We start from the raw sequence: 12971 nt of genomic DNA, 5'->3' as shown, positions 1-12971 counted from the left end.
CTGAAAGAGATAGTCCACGCTAGGGAGGTACTTGGGGCATCTGTCAGTTTAGCTGCCATGTTTTTGACTGAGGAACACTAGGGAGCCTCACCTGCACAGCCTGGTGTTTCCGAGTCAGCACTGAACGCACCAGAGTAAGAGCTTTGTCTGGATCCTGGGAATCAAAGTGGGAGGAGAAGCCACTAGAGTCCAATTTCAAGGAGCTCTCATGACCAGAGCCTTGGCCAGTGTTGTCCCCTTCTTCCACCAAGGCCTGAAAACCAACACAACACTGTCACCACCCTACTGACTGAAGCCTAGAGTCCATGCAGGAGCTTAGCTCACACTACAGCCAGAAGAATCTGAGGTTTTCCTTCTCAGGTCCTTTCCCTGAGGGTTAGAGTAGGTATCTGAGAGAAAAAAAGGCTCATTTCTTCAACACTCCACCTGTGGTCACCCAAATCTAAGACTAGCAACAAGGCCAGAACATTCTCTGAGATAATAATAAATAAGGGAACAAAGGAAGAAGAGGCTATTGAAGTGACAAAAGACCAGAATCCATTCTCTGGCTTGAGAATTGCAGCTGGTGACAGGAAAGAGGTCCTGTCCCACCACATAGTGCCAGGATATGAATGCTTACCTATCCTTTAAGGATCTCATCTTCAAATACAGAGCATTCATCCCACAAGACCCTAAGTCCAAACCTCAGAGACTGGAAATCTAGGCATGTGAGAGGACATGGAAGACTGGGGAGAGGAATGAAGCATTACCTAGGTACCATGACAGCAGGCTTACCAGTACCTGTGTTATCTCCTTGATCACCAGCTGTAAAGACAACTTCTCCTCTTGGGCATTCCTACTAAGAGATGCCTCATGTTCCATTAATTCTGTGTGATTTGACTCCTGCATAAAGAATAGAATAGAGGGCTGGGGCTGTAGCTCTGTGGTAGAGTGCTTGTCTTGCACGTGTGAGGCCCTGGGTTTGATCCTCAGCACCACATAAAAATAAATAAACAAATAAATAAAATTAAAGATATTGTGTCCATCTACAACTAAAACAATTAAAATAAAAAATATAAAAAAAGAATAGAGCCTAAGAGCCAAACTCTCAAAAAATAATTTGTAATTACAGACCACAAAATCAACCAAAGTCTTATTCTGCTCATTCTGTCAACCCCACTTTTCCAAGAAGTCCGAAACAATGCAACGTGATGATAAAAAGTTCAGATGAAGTGATTAAAAGCTCCAAATTAGCCTGCCTAGGTTAGGGTTCTTGCTCTATCACTTACTAGGCTGGTAACTTTCGGCAATTTCTTCTTTGAACTTTTCTCTTAAAAATAGGAATAATTAAAAGCAACTATTTCATAAGTTTTTTTGGAGTCTTAAATTAAAAGCTGCACATAAATTCTATAACATAGTGCCGATACAAAGCAAACACTCAACAGATGTCAGCTATTATTGGATGGGGGATGGCTGCTGCCTCCAAATAGTAAATCGATGCCTGAGAGCCATGGCTATAAACCAGCTCTAGGCCCAAAGCTAGTAATAATCTTGAAGACTCAAGATTTCCTCTCTTCCTACTGCACTTATGTTAGGCTTGAAAACACAGACCTGTAGTGATGTTTTATTTAGCCAAAATGTATAAAGGGAGAGAATCAACATGTATAAAGGGAGAGACTTTGCAAAAAGTCTGAAGTTCTGGCTTCTCTCAAAAAAGTTAAAAATGAGCTACACCCAGCCCCCATTCCTAGATGGTAATTATTTATTGAAGTTGAACAATGGATACCTCCTCAAGATGAGACATTTATTTGGGTAACTTTAATTCCTTGCCACTCCTCACTGTTTCCTTAGTACTGAACTCAAGTTTCCCCTGCTTTACTGAAAACTAAACAAGATAGCATTAGAAAATAAGAAGTATTGCAACTCATCCACTTCATTCACTTACTTCTAAGCCCCATGGATGTCTGAACTGGCAAATTCTTGACAAAAAGAAATCAAGAGGGCTGGGGTTATGGCTCAGCAGTAGAGGGCTTGCCTAGCATGTTGAGACTGGGTTCGCGTCTCAACACCGCATATAAATAAATAAAATAAAGGTCCACTGACAACTAAAAAAAATATTTTAAAAAAAAAGAAAGAAATCAAGAAAACACAAAACAAGTCCAGCTCCCAGGTGACCCCAGTCTGGATGAAAAAATTAGGGGTGTGAATATACATAGGGGTTCAGGAGCTGCTTAAAATCAGAAATCTGAAAATTCATAGAAATAAAGGAAAATATGGAATCAAGCCAGAGGTTCTAACAAGCAACTTTAAAGAACTTCTTTAATAACATCCCTGTCACATGTTAAGTCAGTAATCAAAGCTTTGCTCCTTTAATAAGACAGACCATTCAATGGGGTTGGGATTGTGGCTCAGTGGTAGAGCGCTTGCCTGATATGTATGAGGCACTGGGTTTGATTCTCAGCACCACATATAAGAAAATGAAGAAAATAAAGGTCTGTCAACAACTAAAAAAATATTTAAAAAAAAAAAAAGACAGACCATTCAAATAGTTCTAGCTGTGAGCTAAACCTCCTACCCTATGATATCTAACCTCTGATATTGGTTTTGTCCTGGAAAACATTAAATGCATCAATCTTTTTTCCCCAATGTCAGACTTCCATGTGCGAAGACAGACACCCTGACTTCTTCAAGTCCTTTTGTTCCAGGCTAAAAATTGCTATATTCCTCATTTATTTCCCAGGTAACCTGCTAATTTGACATTCTGTCTCTTAAAGTATATGCTACTTCTCTCTGAAAAGAACACATGGCATCCATATGCCATTATAATTTTCCCAGGAAAACAGTTGAGATAGAGAACAGTTAATAATATTTTTTGAATGAATAAATTCATGGGTTTATTGTCAGATTCAATCAAAATCTATTTTTTTGGCTTTGGAGAACTTCATTAAGAAACATTTAGTGGTATTCTATACTACCTGTTTATAAAGGAGGAAGGAACCTACAAGCCCACTCCCAATTCTTTTCCAGAACAAAGGATTATGTACCAGGATCTCCATTGTCTCTCTCAATGCCTTTAGCATTTTTTCATACTCTTCATTTTGCTTCTGAGAATGGGCCAGCAAAGCAGACAGCTCCGTCACTCTAACGAGAAGAGCACAGCACTGTCACTTAGGCATCCCATGGAGCAGGTAAAGCTACTATGCAGCACACCCCAGCCCCAAAGACACTTCCATTGCAGCCCCCCAGAATCCCTTGGGCACTCCCTGAATACCATGTGAAGCTACTAGCTTTGAACTGGGAGCAGGAAGCCAAAAGCCACTCAAACACATGCAGGGATTTACCACATCTCAAGGCTGGAACTCGTGTTTGGGGGCCAAGAGCTGAAGGAAAGCCCTGGCCCAGGCCCTTCCAGGCCTCGCTTGATCTTGAAGTCAAGCACCCTGAAGCCAATAAGAATATCAAAATTGACACATGGGATAGTCCCAAGTCCCTCCAGCCCAAGGTTCTGACTCTGATAGGGAAAAAGGAGGGTGATTCAGATAGAATACGGTCAATCTCCCTGATATTACTCTAAAGTCAGTAACATCTTTATTGGTTAACACTATATCATGGAGCTTAGTGCCTGGCATCATGTGGGTGGCTAAACAAGTATTTCTTTCTTTTTTTTTGCCAGGGGGTGGGGATGGGGTGTACTGGGATGGAACTCAGGGGCACTTAACCATTGAGCCACATCCCCAACCATTATTTTGTATTTTATTTAGAGGTCTCACTGAGTTGCTTAGTGCCTTGCTAAATTGCTGAGGCTGGCTTTTAACTAGTGATCCTTCTGCCTCAGTCCCCCAAGCTGCTGGGAACTACAGGCATGAGCCACTGCACCCGTCCACAAGTATTTCTTAAGTGAATATTATTCAGGGGTTTAAATATTTTTATAAAAAATCTTAATAATTATATCATGTACCAATTCCAAGAGCCCAACTCACCAAATGGTCATTCGTTTAATTATTGTATCATTCAACAAACATTTATTTAGTGTCTACTATATGGAGATAAGTCCAAAGCACTAGAGACATAAAATTAACTTACATGGTCGTTGTCTTTGTGCTTCTCAGTGTCTCCAAAAGCAAAAACCAAACAAAATAATCCTGCATTTTGTATGTTTATATATATCATCAATGGGTGGAGAGACAATCCTAAGTATAGGATATAAACTTTGCTTCAAATTTCAATGGGACTCTCTGCTTTTGTCTTTGCCCTTCTTATCATCATTTAAAAATCCCATTTCATGCCTGGCATGGTGGCACACGCCTATAATCCTGCCTGCTAGGGAGGCTGAGGCAGGAGGATAGAGAGTTCAAAGCCAGCCTTAGCAAAAAGCGAGGCACTAAGCAACTCAGTGAGATCCTGCGTATAAATAAAGTACAAAAAATAGGGCTGGGGATGTGTCTCAGTGATAGAATGTCCTTGAATTCAATACTCAATACCAAAAAAATAAAAATCCCATTTCATTATAAACCCAGAATTAAAACACTCGTGTTATTATGTTAAAGCACTTGCCTAACACACACAAAGGCCGTGGGTTCAATCCCCAGGCACCACAAAAATAAAAAATCAGCAAGAAACTAAATAATTAATGGAATACAATGAGATCAATGCTGTAACAAGCAGGCCAAAAGACCACAGGGACAAAGTAACATAACAGACTACTGAATTAACAGAAGGTTTTGTAGAAGAGGTGACATGTGATCTATGCTTTAGAGGATAAAGCAGAGGGGAAGGGAGGGTGGCATTCCAGGCCAAGGTCAACATATACAAAGGCAGAGAAACATGGAAGAACTGGTAATTCTGGGTATGGCAAATAGTTTGTTATTGATAGAGGACAGAGTCACAGCTAGCTATACAAATCTACACGAGAAAAACTGAGCTACAAGGTAATCTGAAGGCAGAGGTCAGTGAAAGCCCCAACTATGGCACTGGGTTTCAAACTAGACTATCCCAGCACATCTATTTTCCCTCTCATGGTAGGAACACTCTTGGTTTCTCTCCTGCCTTTCCATAACTCTCTAATGAGTCAGTTTTCCCTCAGGGAGCCTTTCCTGGGACCTCAGGCCATCTCACCGATCCTGAAGTTCAGCTTTCTCCAGATCCCCTTGGCTCTTGAGTTGTATTAACTCCTGGCTCTTCTCATGGGCTTCCTTCTCTAGCTCCTGAGTCTTGGCTAGTAGGAGCAGCAACTGGGGTGGCTCACTCCTGTCCGCTCTCCCAGATCCACTGGATTCCCGAGACTGTGTTCCCACGGTCAAGCGCAGACAACAGGTCAGCAGGGACCCTGAAAGCCTCGCGTGTTCAGCCTTTAGCTCTGTCAGATCTCTGAGTACAAGCAAGGAAAAGAGCAGACTCCAATAGGAACCAAGGGAACTTGGAGATCAGGCCCAATAAGCCTGAGGGGCAGGTATGTGAAAAAAATCACCTGAAATGAACAATAGCACCCCCCCATCTCCACCTGATTCCCCTTCTACAGCAGCCCACTGCCTTAAGTTCAGAATCAATAAGGGCAAACCTCCTCCCTTCTTATTCCCACACTGACCTGTCAGTTGCTGACTTCATTTCCAGGAAGTGGCGTCGGAAGGTCACTACCTCCCGCCATAGATTGAGAAGGCGACCATGTTCCCCCTTCAGATAGCCCTTGAAGAACTGTGTGTTCAGAAACCTGGGTCATACCCAAGGGCAGAGGACTATCTTTTGCCAGTATAAGAGTCTTGAATTACTCCTGACTGCTAGGGTGAAAGAAGGGACTTTAAGGACAAACGACCTCAGCTAGATTAGAAAAGGAGATGCAGTGGCTGCTTAGATGGGGGCTATTATCATAAACTTATAAGGAGAAGTAAGTGATCTAACATATGTAAGTCACCTTGCATAGAGCAAGGGCTCAAGAAACATTGGTTTCCTTTAGCTAGAACCTGAAAATTCTTCAGGATCTCTAACTGTCTTTTCTTTTTCATGCAACTTAGTAACCACCTTCATGGCATCTAGCTATGCAGATCTCCAGCTGAAGGGGACCAGTAAACCTTCAGATCCATTTGAAATCAAAGCTAGTCATTTCTGCAAGAAGAGAGTGCTTTGAGTGTCATGCCACCAGCAAGACCTAGACTACGTAGGTAATGCAGAACTAAGAAAGCCTAACAGAGCAGAGCTGCTAGCACAGGCCTGGCTAGCATGGGCAAAGCCGTCTGCATGGGTAAGGATAGTCAGGGGCTTTAATGACAACAGTGCAGTTTCCATCCATTTTCTGAAGTTAATCCTTTCCAGCACTGACCAGGGCAGCACTCAGAATGCACAGCCCTCTTCTCTCAGTTCTGCTCTCTGTCCTTCCTACCTCCTGCTCCATCCGCCACTGGCTCTCCTTCCTTATTAGCTCATCCCGGGCCCGACTCCAGTCCACTGTCAATTTTTCCATGTCTTCCCGAAGGGCTTTATTCACCACGTCAGCTTTTTCCACGTGCAGTCGAAGCTGAGTATTCACTTCTGCTAGACTCTCACACCTGCACTGGGGAGGGGAAACAGCAAATGCAAAATAAAGGCCTGCGCCACCCCTTAGACCTCTTGAGAGTGAGATGACAATGACTGGAATTTTCCATTGCCAGGATGGTTCTAATCCATATTAGCCCTCAGGACAGTTTTTTCATCAGACTTCTCCACCCACTGGCCAAACACTCAGGTCAGAAAATATGGGGTCCATCACCTCTGTTGCTCCTCATCCAATCGGATTAGCAGCTGTTCCAGGTTTGGCTCTTCCACACTTTCCCAAGGCGGAGGAATCGGCCCCTTTGCCAGACAGAAACAAGCCTTATTCACTTCCAAAGAGAACATCACTCAAGCCAATTCCCTGAGGCCTCTTTCCATAGCAGCACACTTTTTTTTAATTCTTTCTCCCTCGATAGCAATTTCCTTTCTTTTCTCAATCACTATGTCCTGGAAGCAAATCCACTGCATCCCTCTTTCCAAAAATGAACCAATAACCTCTTCTGAAGGATGGCATTTGGTTTTAAAAAGAACCTTGAGCCTAAGAAGCATAAGATTATTGTTCATTAATGGCCTTGATTTTTACTATAATAATTTTTGGACCTTGTAAAGTCACTTAACTTCTTGGTGCTACAGTGTCTTCAGCTACAAAATGAAAGTAATATCACTCTTCTCAGAAAGTTCTTTTGTCGACTAAGTGACATAATTATACCACAATCTTTGCCCTACCTGCAAAGGAGGTACTCAATATGTTTTGGTTCTTTCCTTCCTGCAACAGAACTTTTCTGAGGAGAATGTGATCAGGTGCCTGAGGGAGCTGGAACTAAGACAAATGGGTCTTTCAAAGCCAATTCTGCCCAGCCAAGATACAAATAGATCCCTCTAGCGTAGACAGTAGACATGCGTTGTAGGTCTTAGAGGAACACCTCTCCTACCACAGAGAAACAATGACACCTGCTGGATGAAGGATGCATTTCCTCCCTCTAGTTCCACTTGCACATAGGGCTAAGTCCCCTGATATTGCATTGGTCCTTAGAAAACCAAGGGATGGACTCTCATAGACCAGCCATAGCAAGGTGCAAGGAAGATTTCTGTTGACAGAACTTTCAGAGGCTGAAGAGAGACTTCTAGCATACACCCCTTATCATATCCTGGCCACCCTCAGAAAATAAAGCCTAACAAGTACATTTACTGAGGGCTCAGGGGAACATGGAACTCAGCCTCACTTACTCCAGTGTCTTCCAGTCGCTTCTCCAGTTCTTGGCACCAGCTCCGGTACTGCAAAACCTAAGGCAAAGACAGCACACTCTAAGCAATGGACACAGCTGGTACAAAAAGCCCAAACCAAAGTTCTCTCATAATTTGGGCAACCTGCAGTGAATAGAACTGGGTGGTGATGGTGGTTTCTATTTGTCTATTTGGATATAAAAAGAATATTTTCAATAAGCCTCTTACATCAGAAAAACAAAACCATAAATCAGATGGGTCAGATCTCAGCTCTAGACAAGAACAAGCCTGGACAACTAATTTTGTGTGTGTGTATGTGTGTGTGTGTGTGTGTGTGTGTGTGTGTGTGTATGTGTGTGTGTGTTGCTGGGGATAGAACTCAGGGCCTTGTATATGCGAGGCAAGCACTCTACCAACTGAGCTATATATCCCCAGCTCCTGGGCAACTAATTAAAAAAAATTTTTTTTTTAGTTATAGAGAAACACAATACCTTTATTTTATTTATTTATCTTTATGTGGAGCTGAGGATCGAACCCAGGGCCTCACACATGCTAGGCAAGTGCTCTACCACTGAGGAACAACCCCAGCCCCTGGGCAACTAATTTAACCCTTGTAAATGCCACCTTTTTTGTCTCCTGGTACTGGGGATTGAACCCAGGGGTGATCTACCACTGAGTTACACCTCCAGCTCTTTTTATTTTTCATTTTGAGATATGACCTTGTTAAGTTGCCTAGGCTGGCCTCAAACTTGTGATACTCCTAACTCATCCTCCCAACTAGCTGGGATTACAGGTATGAACCACCATGCCCAGCTTCCTTAGAAAGTCATTTATTTTAAATATTTATTGTACCAGGGATTGAACCCAGGAGTGCTTAACCACTGAGCCACATCCCCAGTCCTATTTTATATTTTATTTAGAGACAGGGTTTCACTGAGTTTCTTAGTACCTTGCTGTTGCTGAACTGGCTTTGAACTTGCAATCCTCCTGCCTCAGCCTCCCAAGCTGCTGGGATTACAGGCATGTGCCACTGTGTGAAATTCATTTTTAAAAGGACACAATCCAGACCTTGTCAAGTAGTAGTGAGGATCAAAGAAACTATATTTGAAAGCTGAACAATGCAGATCCTCAGGTCACCAAGCTAGGTGTGAGCCATCCCCCCCACCTGGCTCTGCCTCTTCCAGCTGCTACCCTGCTCACCTTGGCCTGCAGCTTCCTCACAAGGGCAGCTTGCCTTTGCTGTGCCTCCTGGAAGCTCTTCAATTTCCGCCAGGAGACTACCTGGTTCTCCGCCATCTGCTGCTGAAGAGCCAGCACTTGCTCCTCCAGCACCAGCTGCAGAGACTGGGGCTTCATGTCGTTCAACCTGGTGCTTCCTGTCTCCATGGGGGCATCAGACAGCAAGTCCACAGGTCCCTATGCATCCAGAGGCTGTTTGCTCCCTGCAGGGTTCTCTAACCATTTCTGTACCACTTCTACTTCTTCTTGAGCTGAGACCAAAGCACAACTGAAATTGAAAAAACAGTCCAGATGACCCAAATTTATTCAACAAACTTGTATACGGCAAAACTTGGTTGGACAAAGTAAACAGGTTCCTCTACTACAGGACTCCTCAGAACCTCTAACATAATAAGATAGATCCAGGAAAAATGGTAAGCACTTATAATCCCAGCTACTTGGGAGGGTGAGTTGGGAGGATTGTTTGAGCCCAGGAGTTCAAGGCCAGTTCGGCCAACATAGCAAGACTCCATTAAAAAAAGAAAAATTTAAGATAGACCCTAATCTCTAAGATGGGGTTCTGATGAGGATCATTCCCAAAATTTAATGGATCATGAGACAAGCGCACAGAAATACCGTTTCCTGGCATGCCTTTGGAACTCTGACGAAGCCAAGGGCTCCTGGTTTACTACTGCATCCCTCATATCTACCATAGCCATGAACACATTTGTTGAAGGAATTACTGAATGTGCTGTTAGTTTGGCAAGGGAAACAGACACAAATAATTACAACAAAATGAAGCATATGCAACAAGAGTGCAGGTTAGCATGGAGGAAAAAAAAAAAAGAAGGCATTTCACCTAGCTTGGGGGGCTGTGAATTATGTGAATCATCATCATTCAGGTCAGTTGCTTTAGTGCTTTACATGCATTATATCATTGTGTCTATGTAAGAATCTTGAAATCTTCCAAGACCTTCCTACCTCCCTTCACCACATGTGCTATTCTAGCTCTTTATACATGGATGAAGAAACGGAGGCTTAGAAAGATCAAGCAACTTGTACCAGGTCACACAGCTGACTCCCTGACAAAGAAAAGGGGTTGCTGATGTTTCAGGTAAGGGATCCAAAGAGAAAGAGAAGGGTGGGCTGGGTGAGATGGTGCATGCCTATTATCCCAGCAAATCAGGAGGCTGAGGCAGGAGGATGACAAGTTCAAGTCCAGCCTAGGCAATTTAGTAAGACCCTATCTCAAAAAAATGCAGGGGATGTGCTGGGAAAGCAGCTTGGTGGTAAAGCACCATGGGTTCAAACCCCAATAATGAAGAGAGAGAGAGAAAACAAACAAATAACCAAAAAAAAAAAACAGTTGCACCAGGATAGTAAACCATTCTCACCTACCTGGGCTAAAATAGGGCAATGGGCCACCTGCAGCAGAGGCAGCCAGCCTAACAGTGACCTTTGGATATACCCAAGAAAGGGGGAGGCATTGTAGCAAAGAAAAATTATGGGGGGCTATGACCTCAGGCGTGCCACTTCCCTTTCAGTCCCCTTGTCCAAAAATGAGGGCATCCAGCTCTATGACCTCTGAATTTGTTAAGTCTCTAAAACTGACAATTATTCTACAACCTGTGTAGGAGAGATCAGGGAGTTCCTTCATGTTATTAACCCTAAGACTCCCATCAGCAGGGTTAAGGAGTATCTGTATTTCTAGCAAATGAAAATCTAGCATTTACATACACTAGAAGTTTTAGGAGCCTCAAATGCTTTCATGCACCAAACTGCAAATCTTTTACATTCTGGCTCAAATGCCACCTCCTATCATATGGTCCCAGAAGGAAGTTACCACTTTCATAGCTATACACAACATACACACTCACTCACTCTCTCAAATACATATATATTCTAGAATATATATTCTAATGTCCAGATTAATTACATTTTATCTTCATTATTTGTCCACCTTCTAATCTGTGAGTCCCTCAAAGGCAGAAGTTGTCTAAATCATTTTAGTTGTCTGTAATAATAAAGAAATATGTGAGGGGCTAGGGATATAGCTCAGTTGGTAGAGTGCTCGTCTCGCATGCATAAGGCCCTGGGTTCAATCCTCACGCATCACAAAAAAAAAAAAAAAAAGAATGAAAGAAATATGTAAGAATATATCACAGATCTCCGACAGATCTAAACCATAGGCCAGATATTGCAGATCAGTGGGGTTTGCTGGCTCTTTTCAATCACTGTTTTTTTTTTTTAATTTTTTTGGTGGTGGCACTAAGGATTAAAACTAGGGTCTCTAGTGATAGCTAGGCTATCACTTTACCCTTTTTATTTTGTTTTTTTGAGACAAGGTCTTGCTAAATTGTTAAGGCTGGTCTTGAACTTGTGATCCTCCTGCCTCAGCCACCCAAGTAGCTGGGATATCAGGTGTCACCGCCCTACCCAGCTACATACAATGATTTTTAAAAATTCAAGTTAGGTTTCAACATTTATAATTAGGGGAATACACACTAAAAACTGTTATTACTGGGCTAGGGTTGTAGCTCAGTGGTGGAGCACTTCCCTTGCATGTATAAGGCACTGGGTTTGATTCGTAGTACCACATAAAAAATAAATTAATTAAAAGTATTGTGTCTATTACTAAAAATATTAGAAAAACAAAAACCCTTATTTCTGACTCTTGGAAAATTAGAGTACAATGACCTTTGAGCCATATTCCCACAATGAAATGACCCAAGTTGTAGTTGAATAGTGCCTGTCCCCTTTGGATACTCTCTGGTTCACCAAAGTTCCTCTGTCCCATGACTATTTTCTCCCTCACACTGACAACAGATTTCAGTTCTCATTTATCATTGTACTCGTGCTATAGTTTTTCTTAGAGTTATAGAGAAAAACTCAGTTTACTAATTTATCCTGAACAACTGAAGTCACCTGAGTCTTCGGAACCTTTCCTGGGCAGTAAAGAATAAAACAATGAGGGCTGGGATATCAAAGCACCTGCCTTGCATTTGTAAAGCCCTGGGTTTAATCCCTAGTTCAAAAAAAAAAAAAAAAAAGACAAAAAAGTAGAAATAAATAAAGTAGTGACAGTAGTGTGGCACCAGTGAAGGTCTGGTGATACCAATAACCCAGGCCGAAGTAATTCAGCCTTCCCCAAATTACAAACATCTTCCTTTTCTGCCCTTCCTTTCCACCAGGGCTGCAAAACCAACTAACCATTGCACCAGGAAGTGCTGGCTCTTCAGAGTTTGATGGAGCGCAATCCCTCTCTGCTGGGTGGAGGCAGACCTTCCAGAAAACTGCTCCCTTACCCCAGGATTTCTGCCAACACTCTACCAACATTAAGAGCAGATCTGAGTTGCTTCAAAGGAACTGAAGTGCCCTTTCTCTCCTAATACTTCGAGGGTTGAGCCAGGCTTTTCCACATGCAGCTTCAGTGGACCAAAGGCTCCCTTGCCCTCCTTTGAATCTCTATCCCAAATTACCAGATTGAACCATAGGAAACTGCTGATATTCGCTCCTTATTTTTTAACCTACAGAAATGGCACTTTCCTGTAGTTCAACCTAATGTCTCTATATACAGCCTTGTCACAGTTCCAATAATTCTCATTTAATCCTCTTTTAGGATAAGGTTGCCAGTAACATGCAAATATTACTTGGGAAGATAATATCAGTAATATTTCAACAAAGAAATAAAATAATTTTAAAAACATAAAATTGCAGATAATTAAAAAATTGTAGTGCTATTTAAAAGTTTAGTATAACCCTCTCTTTTTACAGATAAGGAAACAGGTTTATAAAGATGAAATAAGTTTATTTTACTCATATTTTGTTTATATGTCCACTTATCTCAAAAAATGATTGAAAAGTATAGCAAATATACCATAATAATGTAGATATCACTAACAGCAGAAACTGGGTAAATAGAAACCCTGTGTACTATGCAATTTTTCCATAAATCTAAAATTGCTCTAATTTTAAGCATGGACGTGGTGGCGCATGCTTGTAATCCCAGAGGCTGAGACAGGAGATGG

At 42.1% G+C, this 12971-nt stretch overlaps 1 protein-coding gene across 5 annotated transcripts in view; it reads right to left on the bottom strand.

The window, feature by feature from the left end:
- Cep250 (centrosomal protein 250) overlaps positions 1 to 12971 on the bottom strand; it is a 49156-nt gene that overhangs the window by 31008 nt on the left and 5177 nt on the right. For 3 of the 5 annotated variants that reach the window (XM_077799469.1, XM_077799468.1, XM_077799467.1), the window contains 9 exons: positions 8926 to 9232; positions 7729 to 7785; positions 6719 to 6801; positions 6353 to 6518; positions 5564 to 5670; positions 5095 to 5346; positions 3024 to 3120; positions 775 to 882; positions 92 to 253 (listed from right to left, as the gene is read on the bottom strand). In XM_077799469.1, coding sequence (XP_077655595.1) covers positions 92 to 253; positions 775 to 882; positions 3024 to 3120; positions 5095 to 5346; positions 5564 to 5670; positions 6353 to 6518; positions 6719 to 6801; positions 7729 to 7785; positions 8926 to 9111 — 1218 coding nt within the window. In that variant the 5' untranslated portion in view covers positions 9112 to 9232. The remainder of the gene's footprint in view (positions 1 to 91; positions 254 to 774; positions 883 to 3023; positions 3121 to 5094; positions 5347 to 5563; positions 5671 to 6352; positions 6519 to 6718; positions 6802 to 7728; positions 7786 to 8925; positions 9233 to 12971) is intronic. The other 2 variants (XM_077799471.1, XM_077799470.1) reach the window with 2 other exon arrangements.

This window comes from Urocitellus parryii, chromosome 6 (assembly GCF_045843805.1).
Source record: "Urocitellus parryii isolate mUroPar1 chromosome 6, mUroPar1.hap1, whole genome shotgun sequence".
NCBI lineage: Eukaryota > Metazoa > Chordata > Mammalia > Rodentia > Sciuridae > Urocitellus > Urocitellus parryii.
This window is presented reverse-complemented; position numbering and strand designations above follow the sequence as displayed.